The sequence below is a fragment of the Panicum hallii genome, chromosome 5 (assembly GCF_002211085.1).
Source record: "Panicum hallii strain FIL2 chromosome 5, PHallii_v3.1, whole genome shotgun sequence".
In the NCBI taxonomy this organism is placed as follows: domain Eukaryota; kingdom Viridiplantae; phylum Streptophyta; class Magnoliopsida; order Poales; family Poaceae; genus Panicum; species Panicum hallii.
In genome coordinates this window covers 7,498,351-7,517,054 of record NC_038046.1, presented here as the reverse complement: position 1 = coordinate 7,517,054, position 18,704 = coordinate 7,498,351, and the positions used below count along the sequence as shown (strand labels likewise).

Genomic DNA, 18,704 nt, shown 5'->3' with positions numbered 1-18,704 from the left:
AAAAAAGGATGCCAGCCTTTGTTCGTGACATGATTTTCTATCGGAATTTAATCATGTATAATCGCTAATTTTTCCAAAAAATAGTAACGGGGAGCGTTTGTTGTTTACGTGAATTTTTCCGAAATGTTCAAGGTTTGAATACATCGCATGGGGTCAGTCTTGACGCTTCAAGCGTGTGGTGATATCGTCCAACTCTCAAACTTAGTTAAGTGCCGCTGGATATAATCTTGATCACCATGGTGGCGCGCGAGGAGTTTATCAGTGCATGCTCGAACTAACGTTCTTGACTTCTTGCTCTGTTTAGCTCACAGGCCGTGATCATCATGTTATCGCCATGTATAAAATGCTGTTTTTTCCACGTGAACAATTGCTGGATGACAATAAACTTGACAGGGGCGGTCCGAATGGGGGCTTTGTTTCGGAGGGACATGGCCGAGCCCGGCACGCTAGGCCCATGCTGGCGCTGGGCTGATAGCACACTCCAGTGCATTCGTTGACGACGACGTTGGCGCCTCATTTGACGATGCAACTGACAACTTTGCTTGCTGCCCACAGAGTTATTATATCTACGATCTTCGTTCCGAGGAAAACCCTAGCTTATGGTTTGTTTTTGTATTGGTGCAAGCACGAGTAGCTCAGAATATCAGCAGTGGAGGCCTGAAGTACTGAAGGGGAAAGAAAAAGGGCAGAGCTGGGGGAGGGAGGGAACGTGAGGACGGAGGGTGGCCACAGAGAATCCCATCTTGCTCAGAGGGCTGCAGGCAGCCGGTCAAAGCGGAGGCGGTGGACGATTAGTTTAAGCAGCTTGTGCCACGGACAGAGGGGGACACCGGACACCTCCCCCGCGATCCGTGCGCCAACGTTTACATCTCTCTAGTCATGATGATTCGCTTGGCTGCAACTCGCTACCTGCAACTTGTGGCTAGTGCACTTTTAACCACGTAGCTTGCCCAGGCCAAATCCAGGACTAAACAAGTTTACAGTCTTTTCACGGTGCTTTTGTCACCTCATTGATGGTCCATCTAGCTAGGATAAAAATAGTTCAGGTTGTTTCTTCTTTTTAAAAGATGCAGTGCAAAATGATATCAAAATAACAAAAAGATTATTCACTCGTAAGAAAAACTATACAATTAGATGTAGTTAGGCTGCACGGAAACTTCCAGAATAGAATGACAAATATATGTAGGAATGCGTGACTTAGAACAGCAAGGAAAAATGTACAGATGTGTTTCCATCAACTCACTTGAGGAATTTTGAAATGGTGCTATACATCTTTCCAGTTGTGCAAGATCGTTCCTTGCTGCTAATGTCAAAGCGACTTTCATTAAGCCCACCATTAGTACGGCCTGCAATTGTTTACGGGTGCCGACTGACGAGTCACCTGCTCTCAGCTGCCACGCACGTGCGCACGTAGCACCCCTGTCCTAGCTAAAGCCATTGCCAGAGCAGTGTCCTAATCAGGCTTTTTACAAGCACACTTCATAATAACGAGCCTCCACGCGAAGCTGAGAACGAAGGCCCGTAGTAACCTTGTATAAATAGCCGCTGGGAAGAAGAAACTTTACCATGGGGTGGTGATAATCAACACGCATGGCAGCCCTACCGGATAAGTTAAAAAACGTACTCCAATAAATTTACTACGGCTCTTTTAACCTGACGTGCTAGCTAACGATAACATCTAATCTGGTTTACTCGTCGCCAATAAATTACTATAGCAACTTTGACCATCTCTATTTTTTCTAGTACATCGGTTCAAGGTCTAGCTGGTTTCGTCTTTCTATCCAAACTTTTTCTAGCCAAATTCATTCACAAAATTTGTAACATAGTGTACTCTATTCAGTTGTAGGTAGAACCATCGAAGAAAGAAGATGAGCGTTTATATTTGAAACACATGAATGCCATAAAATGATACGTGAAATTTTCTTCAAAAAAAAAGAATATACGTGAAATGCCCTATATATATGTCCGTGTTGTGCGCAAATATTCTCATGTATAGTGCGGAATCAGTGTCATGTTACCTCTCATTCTCTCTGTTTTTTCAGTGAAAAAATTATGGGCAAAATTGGAACATAAATGAGACAAAGTTACCTTGGAACAGTACAATCATTTATACTCCACATCTCCTACACATCTCGACTAGAGGCAAGGGTTGGGGCTAGGGTAAGCAGACTGGCGAAGCAATGCCATCAGGGATGGGAGGAAATCAGTGGGAAAGCAGCGAGCATTTATGAAATTAAGAAGAACTCGTTGCTAGGTTGTTGTCTTGCTAGAGGTTGAAGACAGCTGAATAACCGGACGATTACCATCCAATGGTCAAGATCAGTCGCCTGAAGATAAACCTATTTTCATGCATATGAATATATAGCTTCTCCTTTTATATTTTGAGAATCACTGGAAAGATCAAAATGACCTATATTTTCAATTAAAGGGACTATCTCTGTCCACTTTGGTAGCATGTTTATTAACATGGATCCACACTTTATATTACATTATCTCTTAAAGATCCCATGTTTTTCCAAACCGATCACTATGCTGAGGATGCTCAGCACCACTAATCTTGCCATCGCCCGTGTAGGAAAAAGAAAGGCATCGGATTGCCCCTGCCACTTGAGCGACAAGGTATCTCTGCCGTCATTTTTATACTCGTGCCCCGAGAGTTCATCCTAGACATCTAGTGCCTCCAAATCCACGCTCGCACCCTTATCTAGACATCGAATTCGGTTTAACGGAATGGGCAAGAAGAGCCTCCAACACCTACCACACCGTCCTGCTAAGGCCCTGTTAAACACCTATAGATTATATAATCTAGCTTAAATAATTCTCAATGGTCAACGAATATGTTAGATTATAATCTAGATTACATAATCCATATCCTAGATTATGATAATCCTATAAGCTATAAGCTATGAAGAAGATGCTTATTTCAGATTATAAGCTAGATTATAAAGGAAACTCCATAGCAGTTTGAAGAAATCCTCCAGATTTCCACGACCATTATTCCGTGGATTGTGGAAGTAGAAGAGAAATCCTCTCCTTTGTTCAAAGGGCTAGCACATAGAGAGAGTTTCTTTCTATCTACATCACTACATGGACACTCTATATCTATGCAAACAGCTTCTTGACCTTGGTCAGAGCTCGGAAGAGAAAAGCTGGTATGTGCCGATGCAAAGCTACGACTTTAGTTGCGCGACTGATGCCACTTTTGACCTAGCTAGCCACTGAGACACTGACATTACCGCTGTCCCTTGCGGCTCCTTGACACACAAGCTTTTCGTTACTGAAGAGAGCATGCACGGCCCATTCTTCCGTCTTCTCTTCTCTAGAGACTGGTATACGCAGCCTTGCATCTTTACATCAACATTTTTTCTTGTATACGGATACAGTACATGAGTATACATGACATGTTTGCACACTTCTTCATTTCTCAAGGTTGCAATGGAAGTACTCCCTTGGCCCTTGGGTGATTTATTAGCCATGAAGAGTTCATAGCGCCTGTATCCTATGCAGTGGTGGAGCGTGCAGTTAATCCAAGGGGGGCCGGTTGCTACAGTAGTGGCGACAGCCATTTTCCAACTCTGGAAGCACTAAAGCAAATGCTTAGATAGCAGGACAGGGAACCCCTGCGAGATGCGAAAGGGAGAGGGCATCATACGGCTCTATTTCTTGCGGCTCTTTAGAAACTTGCTCATACGGTCGGCGCTCGAGTGCAGCAGCGGAGCGCCCGCAGATTTTGATAGGAGTACACATGCTCAACTTTGGGCTGAATTATTTGGGGAAGATTTTATCCTTTTAGGCCTTAGAACAAGTGCTATGATGAACTTTTGCTTCAACAGTCTAGCTGCGCCGTACCTCAATTTTGATCCGTCCTCCGCCACTGCTCGAGTGTACGTGTGGTGTGTAGTGCATCGCACTAGGAAAATCAAGCTGCTACAGCGGCACTGATGAAGGAGCTCGAGAATACGTGTGTGGGTGTGGGATTGCTTTCACACCACCCCTCAGCTTGCCATTTATGTGTGCGGCACAGCAAGTATACAAAGTCATTGATAGTACGCAGACAAAGCGGTGGCTTTCCGGAGCATACACGCAAATTTGCCACATGCAACGGTAGAACATTTTAACTTGGAGCAATGGTGTCGAAGTAAAACACTTGGTGGACTTTTCTTCACAAGGACCACGGAAGGGAAGCGATTCCCCCACTCTAACAGAAACTTTGAGTAAACACGGAGACTAGTCTACTACAACATGAATGAATTCCTAGAAATTCCCGCGCTGGCGCTGCTGCATCCGGGTCCGGGGCCTCCTGGCTGAACCACCGGGCCGGAGGAGAGGGTCTCTCGCTCGCCGTCGCCGATGGTGCCTGGCCCTGCCTGGGGTGCTGCAGCGTGGCATGGGGTGGTAAGCGGCAGAGAGGAAATAAAGCTGGCCGTAGAAGGGGATGGGGGACCCGGCCGGGCCGCTTTTACTTGTGGTGCTGCCAACTTCTGGGCCGCCAATTCTCAGAGCGCAAAGGGGAAAAAAAAACACCACGCATGGGGTGCCGTGAGCGGCCGCAGTGACTGGCCTGGCCTCGCCCTCACCTTCCGTCGCCCACCGCTGGACTGGAGGGAGCGCAGCGCAGGCAGCCGAGCCCGTCGCCTTTCGGTTTACCCTCCCCCCTGACCAAGTTAAAAACAGCAATCAGAGAGAGACGGCCAGCAAACCGAGCAAGAGAGGGAGAGCGACGAGAGAGAGGGGGAGAGAGAGCTAAGCTAGGCTACAGCTCTCGGCGGCCTCGCTCCCCGGTCTCTCGGCTGGGGGAAGAAAAGACCAGGCAGGGGGCGATCAAAAGGAGACCGGCCGGGTAGCAGCTAGAAACGCCTAGCTGCTATAGCCGCCGAGAGCTCCGCGTCCACCAGGGGGGTAGAAGAGCTTTTACCTACGACGCTAGCTCGAGCTAGCGTCCGAGGGAGACAGAGAGAAGAGGAAGAAGGAGTGGTGGAAATAACAGGCAGCGAGCGGGAGAGCAAGCCAGGGCGAGCGGGGGAGGGAAATGGTGGGCTCGGGCGCGGCTGGGGGCGGCGGGGATCACGCGCGGAGCAAAGAGGCCGCGGGGATGATGGCGCTCCACGAGGCCCTCCGCAACGTCTGCCTCAGCTCGGACTGGACGTACTCCGTCTTCTGGACCATCCGTCCTCGCCCGTATGCGCCCCCCTCTTGTCCTTCCTTCTCCTCTCCGTGCACCAACCAATCCTCCTCTTGCTCTCTTGCTTCCCCTATTATTGCTCCGGGTTTTACCATCGAAGCGACAAGTTACGGCGGGTGATTTCCTGAGCTGATTGCTTGTCGTGCCTCTGCAGGCGGTGCCGCGGCGGCAACGGGTGCAAGGTCGGCGACGACAACGGCAGCCTGTGAGTATCACTCCTGATGAATTCACCTGCTTATTAGCTTGCTCATGTCGCCGGTGCTCATTAGTCGTCACCGCCAATAATAATCCGTCTGCTTTGACGACCATGCGCACGCAGGATGCTGATGTGGGAGGACGGGTTCTGCCGGCCGCGGGTGGCCGAGTGCCTGGAGGACATCGACGGCGAGGACCCGGTGCGGAAGGCCTTCATCAAGATGTCCATCCAGCTCTACAACTACGGAGAAGGGTGGGTACTGGGTAGGTGCAGTGCAGTGCAGTGCAGGCAGTCGTCGTGCGTGTCCAATTTTTTCCCCACGCCCCGCCGTAGCTTTAGCTTAGCTTACCTTAGCTTAGCTATGGCCATTACTAGCTACTAGGCTCCACGACGACGGCTGGGTGACAGGACACCGGCCGCGGCCGGCCGGCCTCCCCTAATTAGCCCGGCAACTTCGCGCGCGGCCGTGTCCCGGCTGCCCCCTGTTCTCCGATTAGGACCCAAAACCCTGTGCGCCGAGTGTGATTGACGCTAATGCTCCAGCTCCTTCATTAGTGCCGCAGGAGCAGCTTGATTTGGACGGAGGAGAGAGAACAAGAGAGAAAAGAGGAAGGGGGATGGGATGGGTGCGTGTGCTTTCATCTTTTCACTTTGTTCTGTCTCATTCTTACCACGCCGCAGAGAGCTTTTTTTCAGTTTCAGTAGTAACCTGTGTGGTAAATTAATTAGCAGTACCGATCTCCGGTGGTAATTAACGAGGGCTAGCTTAGGGTAGTGCCTAGCACGCGTGCAGTAGGAGGTAATTATGTTAGTGGTGCAGGTGAGCTTAAGCACACGGCCATTTTTTGAAGTCGTGGCTGCTGCTATGGTAGTAGTCGTAGCCGCTTTTGGGTGGCGAGGAGGACTACGGGGCGGGGCGCTGTCACGTGCGGGGCACGTTGGCTGGGGTGGGGCGGTGCCTCGTGAGGCATAAACAAATCCCCGCGCGTCAGTGGGGGTTAATTGCCCGATCAAATCGCGATTAACAAAATCGCGGATTACGCCGCGCTACGCGCACAGCCGGATGCTACACGGCGCCGGGCACCGCACCAGTAAATTCCTTGGATCCGAGACCGAGAGAGGATGGTAAAAGAGAGAGACTCCGTCAGACATGCGTGTTTTGTTTGGGTCTCCTTTGCATCGCTTTGCTTGCTGCTGTGACGAGCTTTTGGGGCATGCATGAAGCCATGAATGATGTGCACAGACGATGGGTTTGTTTTGATCTTGGTTTGGAGTTGGACCCTCACCCTCTCCTCATCCCTGCAGGCTGATGGGAAAGGTGGCCTCTGATAAGTGTCACAAATGGGTCTTCAAGGAACCTTCTGAATGCGAGCCCAACATCTCCAACTACTGGCAGAGCTCTTTCGATGCAGTACGTACCATCACCAACTGCGCCCCCTCTGCACCCCGTCTCCTTTCTCTTTCTGCGGTCTCTGCCTGCCCCCCTGGCCCTGCTTTGGGCTGGGGTGAGAGCCAGACCTTCACTGCTCGGCTCACTAGCACGCGCACAGTATACTGAAACCACTTCCAACGAGCAGCTCTCCATCCCTGCTCATCAAACAGCTGGTGCGCTCTGCTGCCATGCCGTGTACCTGTTGGCATGGCCATGGAGCCATGGACCATGGCTTGCCGGACCGCGGCGTGGTAGGTTTCGAGGTTTTACTTGGCAGCCGAGAACAAGCTGCAAGCAATAGGATAGAGACACGGACACCAGGCATGCACAAACGTATCCCTGGGGAGGTCACAGGCTTTGCATCAGATCTGCTCCCCCGAAAAGAAGAGAAGAATGGGATGCTCATGCTCCATCCCCCTGTCACCAAGAATTAACGCCACGATCGCAGTAACCTTTATTCCTGCAATGCGGTGGTGCCCTATCTTACCCTATTTTCCCTCCCGGCTTTTGCTTTTGCAGCTTCCTCCCGAATGGACCGATCAGTTCGCATCAGGCATCCAGGCAAGCGTCACCACCAATCCCAGCTGATCAGATCATCTGCCGAATTTCGTCTTAGCTTGCTAATCAGAGCTCTAACTAAACATGGCGATGGTTTTCTTTTTTTGGTTTGTCTGCAGACCATAGCTGTGATCCAAGCCGGGCATGGCCTCCTGCAGCTGGGCTCTTGCAAGATTGTGAGTGCCAATTGAAGGCCCTTCTTCCACCACCCGTTTGTTTCTTTTCGCGTGACTTTTCGTTTGTCGTTTCGTTCGGTCGCCGAGGACCGCGGACGTGGACGTCTCAGCGGCGTCTCGCGGAAGCGTAGGCCAAGCTAACAGCGACGTGACCTCTGTGAACGCGCGCGCAGATACCCGAGGACCTGCACTTCGTGCTGCGGATGCGACACATGTTCGAGTCCCTGGGCTACCAGTCGGGCTTCTTCCTCTCCCAGCTCTTCTCCTCCTCGCGGGGGGCCTCGCCGACGCCGCCGTTCCCGCTCAAGCAGCCCGCGCCGCCGGCCGCGCGCCCCCCGCCGCAGCTCTTCAACTGGCCGGGCCAGCAGCCGCCGCAGCTCCCGCCGGGAGCGGGCGCGTCGCCGCTCTTCCCGCCGGGCCCGGCGGCCGCGTTCCACCCGTCCGCGGCGCGGCCGATGCCGCCGTTCCCGGGCGGCGGCAAGGACGAGGGCCACATGTTCCACCTCCCGCCGGGGCACCACGGCGGCAAGCCGCCGCACATGGACGAGCACCACCAGCAGGCGATGGGGCCGGGCGGCGGGGAGGCGCCCGACGGCGACCTCCGGTGGCCCAACGGGCTGTCCTTCTTCACCGCGCTCACCGGGCGCGCGGACGACGCGAAGCTTCTGTTCGGCGGGCCCGGCGGCGGCGCCCCGGACGACGAGAAGGCGGCGACGGACGCCGCGCAGACCGGGCACGGCGGGGCCGAGAACGTGGAGGAGTACCTGAGCCTGGAGAGCCACTCGAACAAGGCGAGGAGGGTGGAGAGCGCCGCCCAGAGCACCAAGTTCAAGAGGAGCTTCACGTTGCCCGCGCGGATGAGCTCGTCGGCGTCGACGTCCCCGTCCGTGTCGGCCTCGACGACGCCGGCGCCGCCGCAGCAGCAGCAAGGGACGATGGAGTACCGAGGCCCGCACGAGGGCGGCGTCTACTCGGACCTGATGGAGACGTTCCTGGAGTAGCTCGATCTAGCTCTCGTCCGATCCGTGGCATGCATGGTCGATCGAACGGTTCAAGGTCGCCACGAGCTCGTTTTGTTTCGTTCTCTTTTTTCTCTCGCTCCCTGCTCCCAATCTATGTTTAAGGTTTGGAGTTTTAATCGCATATGTTTAATTAGATTTTCATTTTTTTTGTTCTCCGATTCCTTTCCTTGTGTACGTCTTTCCTTGTTCCAGTAGTTGTAGCAGCAGCTCGATCGTAATGCCAAAAAGAAAAAAGGAAAATGGATACCATCCTTGCATGCATGCAAAGAAGGGCATCATGAGTTTGCTTCCATGATGGCTGGCAGCTTCTATGGTGCAATGCCACGCGATGATGTCGAGGTACAATGATACGTGCGACACCTAATAATAATATGTGCCTTTTTTGGCGCCGAGTAAAAGCCATCTTGGTCACAACACTGCTGGCCACTTATGGCCGCGCAGGCTCCATTCTGCACCCGTATTCCTGTCGTACCGGCAGGCAGCAGCTCCATGCACAGGAGTAACAAGGACGGGACGATCTGCAGTCAAACCACGTACGGGGTCAATGCGTCATCCAACTGCTACTGCAGTAGCAAATTTTCCGTTTTGCGTGGATTAACAGCACCTCAATAGTCAATACTGGCCCGCGATGGATGATGGTTGACCACAAATGTAGTGCACAATTAACCCGGCTAAGTAAGTTTATCTCTCCATACGTACGGAGCGGCGTACGACAGAGCCTACGTACAAAGCAACTGGTACGGTGGTGGGGACCTTTCGAGCTTCCATGAAGTTTCATGGTGAGAAAGTTTGGAGGTGTGTGCGACACATAGTTTCCTAAAGAAAAGAACCGGAACGCATGCATGCCCTCTGCACGCGACAGGGAGTGATAGCGAGAGCGCCAAGGCACTCGATTGCCTCGTCGCGCTATGCTATGCGGCCGCATGCATGGCAGTCGAGTTGGCTTGGCTAGCTGCCTGCAGTTTTCTTCCCTGGCAGATCAGATCACGGAGAACACATCGGTATGGCCGTATGGGTAACGTGCGATTTGACTAGCGCCCAGCCCTGTAAGCACAACACCGCGAGAGTAGGATATGCTTGTAGCAGCAGTTGCTCGTGCAAATGCTGAGTAAAATGGAGCGGATCAGATCTGGATGCCATCTGTTTAGGTCTGTGTAGGTCAACCACGGATCACTCGTCTTGCCCGATGAGCTCCTCACGATATAGGCATTTCTGCAGTCCCTTTGTCAGTAGATATGCTACATTATGTGGACAAGTAACTGTTCAAAAAAATTATATGAACAAGTACTTTGAATGTTCATGTGTGCATGGTATGATTCAACTTTGTATGAAAAACCTACGCTGCAATATTTGGGTACATAGTGCGTAAAATACTATTTCGTCCACAGATTTACTACTAATTATACTATCATAGCTATTCATGTGCGTTCAGATCGGTAATACTACGTACATATGAAGAACACAATCTATTGTGAATATACTACGCTCGGAGCACGGAGCAGTACTTGAAAATGGCTCCATCTATTGTCAGGATATATATTGTGGAAACTTGTAAAATGGACCGTGTAAGTTCGTAGAACACAAAATTCCGGCTAGAATTTACTGGGCTCTTCTTTCAGAAAAAACGGCCCAATGAGCTCCCAAGTGTTCTTCCACCAACGTCGCGCGTTTGGACTGAGCTTGTATGGCTCAGTTGAGCCACAAGCCCGTTAGAAAAAGGCCCATGTCTACTCTCTCAAACAGAAAACGGTTTCCGTGCCGTTCTGACTGTCGCCCGGGACCCACCGTGAGACCATCCCTCAACCGTGCGGCCGTGAGGGCCGGGATGCCGCGACCCGAAAAGATAAGCAGCCACCGCCGCTGGCCGGAGCCGAATGGCGCTGCTCACGCCACCGCTCGCTCCCCTTCTCTCGCCGGCTCGCCACCGCGTCGCGTCTCGCCCGCTCCTGGCCGCCGCGACAACTCCTAGCCCTCTCATTTCTCTCTTCCCCTACAGTCACCGCCACCACGACGCACTCTGCCCCGACGGCCGGCCGCTCCGCCGGCGCCGCCGCTGGGGCGCAGCTGCCTCCCTCGATCAGGAGGATTCTGGAGGCTCTGAAACCACCTTCGCTGCGGAGGAAGACCCAGGACCACCGGTTTCCTCTGATGCGGCTGCTGAGGATGGCGTCGCGGCTTCCGCCGAGCAGGCGGAGGCCACCCCGGAGGACCTGGAGAATATCCGCGAAGTCAAAAGGGTCTGTCGCTTGCAACCTTCGTTGGCTCGTTTTGCCTCTGGAATTAGTGCTTATTGATTTGGTTTTTGTTTGGCTGTGTTGCTTGCTAGGTACTTGAGCTGCTGAAGAAGAACAGGGACATGACCTTTGGCGAGGTAAGCAAGTTGCCCTATTATTTGGTTTGCTCGTTCACTCATTGGAACTCTGTCGTGTGACGAAGCTTGCGTACTGGGCTTATATGTGCAAAAAAAAGTGTTGTCATCTTCTCGCTGCGGTTACACTTTCAAAACTTTAGAGTAATGCATCTTCCTTGTTGCTGACACTGTTTTGCTACCTTTGTTGCTGCATCACAGGTTAAGCTAACCATCATGATTGAGGACCCTAGAGATATAGAGAGGAAGAGGACACTCGGGATAGAGGATCCTGATGAAATTACTAGGGATGATTTAGCTGACGCTTTGGTTGAGGTACATCACCGTCTCCCTGCAATGTGCTACTTCAAGTCGTGTGGACTCTTGAAAGTGAACAATATTGTCCTTTGTGTTTGCAAATATTGTGGCTTGGTTACTGGCCTCCTTATCCATCTTTATGAAATATTTTATGCATTCTACTCTCCATATCATGCTCCATTAAAATTGAACAAAAAATGCGAGTACATGCATAGTTCCATAATCTAGTGTAGTTGATCTTTGAATGATCATGTGAAGCGGAAAGCTTAAGTATGCCCTTTCCTTGTGTTATGCAAGCCATGCTGTCTTCCTTTCCACATACGATTTTGAATTGATAGTCTAAAGCACTATATCATCAATTAACTGCAATAACATACCTGTATCCCTATTTATAATTATGTACCATGGATGGGCTATCCCCTTTCTATTTTAGTTTCCTAAGTTTTTCTTAAATACCTGCTGATCATGTCAAATTTTTATTTGACAAGCTCTTCACCTTCAAACTGCTACGTGCCAATTACTGATGTGGCACTTCACATGAATTGCACCTGTGTTGGTCTGTTGGCTGCTAACTGACCAAATCACATAATGATGAAGATGTAAATTTCTTGCAAAAACCTGTGCCACTAATACGACACCTGCATATATAGGTTAATGAAGGACGGATTCCAGAGAATCGTATTGCACTTCAGTTGCTTGCCAAGGAGATGGCAGAATGGCCCGACCTTGAGGTAATAACAAGAACTCGATCCTTCTCCTCCCTCCCCACTAAATTACCACTTCAAGTCCACTACTTTCGTTTTACCTGAGTGTAGGATAGTTTCACACCTTTCACCAATACCTGATTGTTGCCTTCCTTTTATGTAGGATTGTTTTTCCCAGCTTTCAACATTTCCTTAATTTGCTGGATCATTTTTCTCTCTTTACTGAACATTTTAACTAGAACTGTATATTAGTTTGAATTTCATTTTGAAATCCATCGTAAAGGTAGAAGCTCCAAAAGGGAAGAGCAAACCTGGGAAATCTGTCTATGCAAAGGCCACAGATACTGGCATCGATCCTGAGACAGCTGCTAAAAGACTTAACCTTGACTGGGACTCTGCTGCTGATATAGATGGCGAAGAGGATGATGATGATGAAACTGAAGTGCCATCTGCAGTGGTAAGTTATTGTCTTTGAAATACTACAATAAATTTTGTTATACTTATGGGTCTAGCGAACAAATTGAACAACTTTCAACTAAATGCTCATACTTTAATCGTCTTCGACACGTATTTGAACAATGCATTCTTTTGTTTTGTTCTGCAGGGATATGGTGCTCTGTATTTGTTAACGGCCTTTCCCGTTATTATTGGAATATCAGTTGTTCTAATTCTTTTCTACAATTCTCTGCAGTAGTGAACCTCTGTGCTCCTTCCGTTCTTGAGTGAGATGTAGCCTTTTTTGTAAATCCGAGTTTCAAGGCTAGTTAATCAGTTTTTTTTGTCTCATTTTCCCCCAGCTTACTCTCACAGCTGAAAGATATAAAATAGTAACTGCAATTCTCTGAAGATATGACAAGCTGTGAAGATGTGAAATTGCAAAATTTAAAATAAGTCTTGAAGATAGTTTTTCCCCTTGGGGAAACAGAAACTTCATCCTTTGTTCTTTTCGTCACCGTTTTAATCTTTTCATTGGTTAGCAATTAGCATACACATAAAATGTACAAATAGTGTATTTTCACGATAAATATTACATGCTATTTTCTTTGCTGATAATCTGAATAAGGTTTTTTTTTCCCTGGAGAACATAGTATTTGAATAAAGGAAGTTTTCCCTGAATTAAAGAAACATAATCATGTAACTTAGTAGCAGGCACGAACAACGAATCAATGATTTCAGGTTGCTGATAATGTGACACACCTACCCATCCAAGGCAACAGCTGACCACAGACCACAGTTAAGTGTAGAGAGAAATGCAGGCGGCTCAAAGCTTGCCGACATTACGAAGTGAGAGGTCAACCGAACAGCCCACCGACACAGCATGGCTCAAAGCTTGCACGGGTGCACGACGGCACGATCTCTGATGTGATCGCCACCATTTCATGAAGCCCATTCCGTGCGTTTTTCTCCTCATGGACGCACAATTAGGGATCTCCGGCAAACTCACTTTTCCCGGTGCCATGAGTCTAGAAGAAGCTTCGTCATTCAAGAAAGATGCTGAAGCCCGAGTCGCCGACGATGAAGACGAGGCACGTGCGGCGAGAGACCCGGCGGCCCGGCCATTCCGTTCCGGTTCATCGGCCACCGACGTCTCGAGCAACGCGTCGTCGATCAACTACCGGAAGGCGCCGCGGGACAAGATCGGCGGCGACGGCTTCTGGTGCGGCGTCCTGTGCATGCACCTGCCGGGCCTGTCCAGGAGGCGGTCGATGCAGCAGCAGCAGTCCATGAGCCTGAGCGAGGCGGACACCCGGGCGAGCACGGCCGGGCCAGGCGGGGCCCGGGCGAGCACGGCGTCCATGGAGAGGTTCAAGTACAGCTCGTCGTCCTCCGGCATCGTGTTCGAGCGCGCGGACAAGGAGGAGGAACAGGGGATGGAGGAGGAGGTGTCGGCGTACTTCGACCTGCCGTTGGAGCTGCTGAGGATCAGCAGTGTCGACACGGAGTCGCCGGTCACGGCGGCGTTCGTCTTCGACGGCAACCGCGGCCGGGGCACCAAGAGGATCGTCCCGGAGATGCAGGACCTCGATTTCAGCTTCCCCGCGCCGCCGGATTTCTCGAATCCCTCGTCGCCAAGGTCCTGAAACTACGCGAGGGGAGGTGCTCGATATCCCACACGACGACGACTATTTCTGAGCGCGGATCACGCGTCAGCTTTTGGGTTGGCTTCCTACCATGATGTGTTGTGCTTCTGCATTTGGTGTCCATACACATTTCATCTTTTTTCATATTGCTCTGCATGCATCTGAGATGCACACAGGCTAACAAGGCTGCAATTGTGATAGTGATGGGGGTTGGTGATTAGCTCAACTGATGCAGTAATTCTACGTTCTATCATGACAAACAAAGAAACTAGCTTCAGTTGGAGTCTGTAGAGTGCAGTAGCACGCACGATCCAGTAGCATTTGCTAGATATAACACGCTCGTGCTTGTTAAGAACCAGTATAACAACAGCCTCGTTTCAAATGATCATGTATACTAAGCAAATCAAAATAAGGTATACTGTGCATTGTTACCGAGCTCCTGTTCTGTTAAAAAGGAGCATGTCGTGCCACCCAGCATTTGTCATCTTCTGATGTCGATTTTGCACACGTTTCCTTGATTACTGAATAACAGAACGTCAGAACGGGTGTTTCTAGCTCTTATGCGACATGTAATTTGCAAATTTCTAAGGCCCTTTTTGGATCCGAGGAGTAACTTTTAGTTCTTGAATTTAACACGGACTAAATAGGACTAAATATGGACTAATTATTAATCTAATTACTACGATAATAGTTAACTAGCTGTTAGAATCCATTAGCTTTGATTAGTTCAGAAGTAGTCCATATTAGCCTATTAGCAAATATCGGTCTAAACTTTAGTCCTTCTATTTTAATCCATCCAAACCAGGGTCTAAATCTTTTTTTTTCTGAACGGCTGCACCGCCGTTATTATCCAGGCCTTACCACTTTCCAGCTCATTGCCACAAAGTGTAAGACCACCAAAACAGTTAAGGACATGTTATGTAATATAATCATTCTTTTAATTAAGCTACTTTTATCCAGAGTCCAGCAGACAACACCTGCAACACTACCTTCACGGACACCTCAATTGACAATAAAATCAAATTACCAGAAGGAAAAAATAAAATGACAAGGGTTGTCCTAAGGCTAATTTCTGGTTCATCTTTTAAGTTGAGCTGCGCCGTGTACTCTAGTTAATTAATGTAGTAGACTTTTCTTCATTGTTAGCTAGAGCTGTTTTTAGCTATTAACTGCTGCAAGCTACATAGAGAGAATTTCGAAAAAGAAAAGGAAGCATGGAGAATTAGAATTAGAAATGCCTAAGGGATTTTCAAAAGTTAATTCAATTCACGTTAAGGGCTTTTCAAAAGTCAACATATGCCATTTCTCATGCGAAACCAGTTATACCAAACCGAATTAACGTGAATTGAATTAATAACCAACCACAGTGGCACAGCTTTTTGTCCCGGTTTTACCCAAAAAAAACTGGGCAAACTCTTTATTTTTGTTTTCTCCAACTAGTAAAATTTGCGGCAAAGTTTTTGCCGCCCCTCGGTATAAAAAATTGCACAGTCGCAAAATAAGATCAACTCAGTCAAATGCATCAAGTCTCCTGCAACTACATTTTGCATGGTGAATTAATAACTGATTGGTTATTCCTGTCAAGAAGAAAATAATTGCCTGGAGAGTTTAGCTAGCCCATGAAGGCAGGGACTAGTTCATTTTATCTCCCAATCTATGAAGACTTGATCTAATCCCCCTCCACTTGAGCAAGCCTTGACATGGATATGGGTTTATGATAATGATAACCAAGAATCCAAGATGACTCGCGACTCGCTAGAATTATCAAGATGCATACCGTGCCTTTTCTCCCATAAAAATAGGAAAGACTACCACAACAAGAAACAGTTTTCGCAGCCTTTTTTCTTGTCGTCGTTGAGCACATACCGCGAAATCTCAACCTCTCCACGCGGCATTTGCAATCGATGCTCCCATGTCGCTGATGAAACAATTCCCTGAGGAGACCACCGGCGGCCCACCGTCTCCGCCGCCGCGACGGCTGAACGCGGGCACCGGTGTCGAGGCCGACGATGGAGTCGCCCGCACGGCCATGTGCCTCTACTTCCCGCGGTTCTCGAAGAAGAAGCAGCCGGCCATGAGGTCCGCGAGCGCTCGCCGCGTCGCCTCGTGGTGGCCGTGGTCGCCGACGCCGCACGACGATGATGGGTCGGCTTCGTTCAAGCACTGGGGCCAGTCGTCCCAGAGCCGGTCTCAGCTGTCGTCCCGGGCGACGCCGCGGGTGCGGGTGTCGTCGTCCTCCTTCCCGTCGTCGCCGGCGTCCGCGTCCTCGTTCGTGAGCACGGCGAAGTCCGGGCAGGATCGCTGAGCAGAGAATGCAGGGTACTAGTAAATCGTTCTGTTTCTATTTAAGCGTGATGATGGAATCCACCGGTGCCTGTAAATTTTGCGCATTTGATTTCTGGAGCACTTGCTGTGCAGTCGTTTCCTGTTTCCGGACGAAAACCCCCCAGCAGATCGGATCTAGCTTTGCGTCGCAGGCCTGCATCATCGCCGGCATCACAGGTCCCGGGTTGGACACAGACACTAGCACGCTCTTCCTCTGCCGCCCGGGTCGCCGCCACGTGGTCCGTGACCACACAGTTCCATATCCGTGCCGTTGTCCCGGTACCGCGGCGCGCGCCATCTATTCCGGCCAGGAGATGTCCGTGGCCGTTGGCGGGTGCCCTCGCGGGGACGACGTCTGGCACTGCCCTCATCAGCACTGAGAGGTGTTCGACGTGAGGACGCGCACGGTCCAGACGCTTGCGTGGGGACGACGCCCTGTCACGGCCCACGAGAGCTGGTGCTACGGCCCCGGCCCGACATGGTTCGCTCCTTCTCGACAGAAACAGGCCAATGCAGACATGAGGTAGTGCCTACTATGAATATGATTTCGTTTTCTTTTCCTTTTTTTTTGGCGAAGTGTGAATGTGCTTTCTTGTGTTCTGGATTCTGTTACCCTTTCTCCGTAGCTCGATTTGTAATTATGGTGATAAGATTACATATATCAGAAAATTACCGAGCATTAGAGAAGGAGAAATGGCGAGGTCTGTTTCATACAGCAAGCAATACACGGAGCACCATCGCCGAGCTCGCAGTCCCCGTCAATCGTCACGGGAAGGCATCACCATCACGGGAGGCCGCGGCACGGTGGAACGTCCCGACGCCGACAAGAACCTCACGAGGGGCGGCGGCCGCGGCTCGCCGCTGCCCTCGACGACCCCGGGCGCCAGGCACGACGCCATCCTCTGCAGAGCGCCCCCTTGCTGGCCGCCGTCGCCGAACACGAACGCGGCCGTGACGGGGGCGTCGCTGTCGGCGGCGAACCGCTCGCCGGCCCTGATCAGCTCCACGGGCAGGTCGAAGCACGGCGACGGGCAGTACCCGTGGATCGCCCGCGCGCCACCCTGCTCCTCCGGACGACCCCCTTGGTCCCCCACCGCGAAGTCGAAGACGATGTTGTTGCCGGAGTAGAGCGACGCGTACTCGGACTTCTCCAGGGACGCGGCCTGGCTCGGCGCGCCGTCCGGGGGCACTGCTTGCTCGGCCGGCTCCTTCGGTGCCGCCTCCGCTGTCGCACTCGCGGCGGCCGCCTCCGGCTTCTTCTTGGAGAGGCCGGGCAGGTAGAGGCACATGAGCAGCGCGCTGCATGTGAAGCCCTGGCTGTCGGAGCCGGCGTCGGGCGTCCCGGACATGGCCCTGCGTGCTCGCCGGTTCGATTCCGCCAGCGCCTTGATGGGCACGGGGGACGTGCGCCTATATTGATCGCGGACTCGCGGTGGTGGTGGAGGACCATACCACCGCCCGCCGCCCGCTGGTGGCCAGTGGGTGGGGGGATGGTGTGCTTCATGTCGTTCCGATTGAAGTTCGTGGGTGGGAGTTGCCACCCAGATAAGCGCATTTAGCTTAGATTTGGGCATTTGGATCGTTGATTCGATTTCCATCTATATGCTGCTTCTGGAATTGCCGATTTTAAGAGTCAACCCATCTAGTTTGATTTGAGATTTACTATCTATTCGTAGATTAAAGGAAGGAGTTTGGGAACTACGGAGTATTAAACATGAGGAAATATGTGGACGGTTGGATTACATAATTAGATAGTTACCAATTCTGAGTCTGAGATAAGCTAAAAATAATGGGAAAAGTTCAGATTAACTCTTGAACTATAAAAAAAATTCGATTTTCAACTTTCAACTATAAAATCAATAACGGAGGCCATCTGCCGAACCAGATAAATTGACCATTTGGATAGTTTCAAAAGTGCTTTTCAGTTTGTGAAAATTAAAATAATTCAAGTTTAAAATTAAAAAATAATAAGTAATTCATTTTAAATTAAAAATTACGAAATGAGTGCCAACATTTTTCTAAAAATTTAATCTATCTATTAGCACTCTACTTATCAGTTATTCGTATCCAATTTTTCCATGTTCCTAGTATTTATTTGCTTATAGTTATGCCTATTATTTTTTAATAAATGAGACTCAAATAGAGCAACAACAAATAGGTTATATTATTTGAAAAAAATTAGTACTTGTTTCATATTTTTTCTGATTTAAAATATATTAGTTTTGATTTTTAGATCTAACCAATTTTTTTATTTTTTAAAAGATATAAAACCAACTTTAAAACCACATAAAGGACTAAGAGCCTCCTTGGTAGGGCTCCAAAAATAGCTCCAAAACCAGCTTGACCTGAAGTCCTGCCAAAAA

General features: G+C 50.1%; 5 protein-coding genes across 5 annotated transcripts; 4 read left to right on the top strand and 1 right to left on the bottom strand.

Moving 5' to 3' along the window:
• The first annotated feature begins 4,168 nt into the window (after positions 1 to 4,168).
• LOC112895297 (protein RICE SALT SENSITIVE 3-like) lies at positions 4,169 to 8,844 on the top strand. Its single transcript, XM_025963245.1, has 7 exons — positions 4,169 to 5,178; positions 5,337 to 5,387; positions 5,502 to 5,630; positions 6,684 to 6,789; positions 7,330 to 7,371; positions 7,488 to 7,544; positions 7,718 to 8,844. The coding sequence occupies exons 1-7, from the start codon at positions 5,030 to 5,032 to the stop codon at positions 8,543 to 8,545; spliced, it is 1,362 nt and encodes a 453-aa protein (XP_025819030.1). The 5' UTR covers positions 4,169 to 5,029; the 3' UTR covers positions 8,546 to 8,844.
• A 1,505-nt stretch (positions 8,845 to 10,349) lies between these two features.
• LOC112891671 (protein CHLOROPLAST ENHANCING STRESS TOLERANCE, chloroplastic) lies at positions 10,350 to 12,721 on the top strand. The gene is made up of 6 exons (XM_025958587.1): positions 10,350 to 10,803; positions 10,893 to 10,937; positions 11,136 to 11,249; positions 11,882 to 11,962; positions 12,219 to 12,392; positions 12,540 to 12,721. Exons 1-6 carry the CDS (start codon positions 10,441 to 10,443, stop codon positions 12,627 to 12,629), a joined length of 867 nt encoding a protein of 288 aa, XP_025814372.1. The 5' UTR covers positions 10,350 to 10,440; the 3' UTR covers positions 12,630 to 12,721.
• A 210-nt stretch (positions 12,722 to 12,931) lies between these two features.
• On the top strand, positions 12,932 to 14,300 carry LOC112891672. The gene has a single exon (XM_025958588.1). It carries the CDS (start codon positions 13,315 to 13,317, stop codon positions 14,014 to 14,016), a length of 702 nt encoding a protein of 233 aa, XP_025814373.1. The 5' UTR covers positions 12,932 to 13,314; the 3' UTR covers positions 14,017 to 14,300.
• A 1,572-nt stretch (positions 14,301 to 15,872) lies between these two features.
• LOC112894926 lies at positions 15,873 to 16,767 on the top strand. Its single transcript, XM_025962773.1, has 2 exons — positions 15,873 to 16,335; positions 16,435 to 16,767. The coding sequence occupies exon 1, from the start codon at positions 15,929 to 15,931 to the stop codon at positions 16,319 to 16,321; it is 393 nt and encodes a 130-aa protein (XP_025818558.1). The 5' UTR covers positions 15,873 to 15,928; the 3' UTR covers positions 16,322 to 16,335; positions 16,435 to 16,767.
• A 178-nt stretch (positions 16,768 to 16,945) lies between these two features.
• On the bottom strand, positions 16,946 to 17,927 carry LOC112894925. The gene has a single exon (XM_025962772.1). The coding sequence runs from the start codon at positions 17,913 to 17,915 to the stop codon at positions 17,100 to 17,102; it is 816 nt and encodes a 271-aa protein (XP_025818557.1). The 5' UTR covers positions 17,916 to 17,927; the 3' UTR covers positions 16,946 to 17,099.
• Between the last annotated feature and the right edge of the window lie 777 nt (positions 17,928 to 18,704).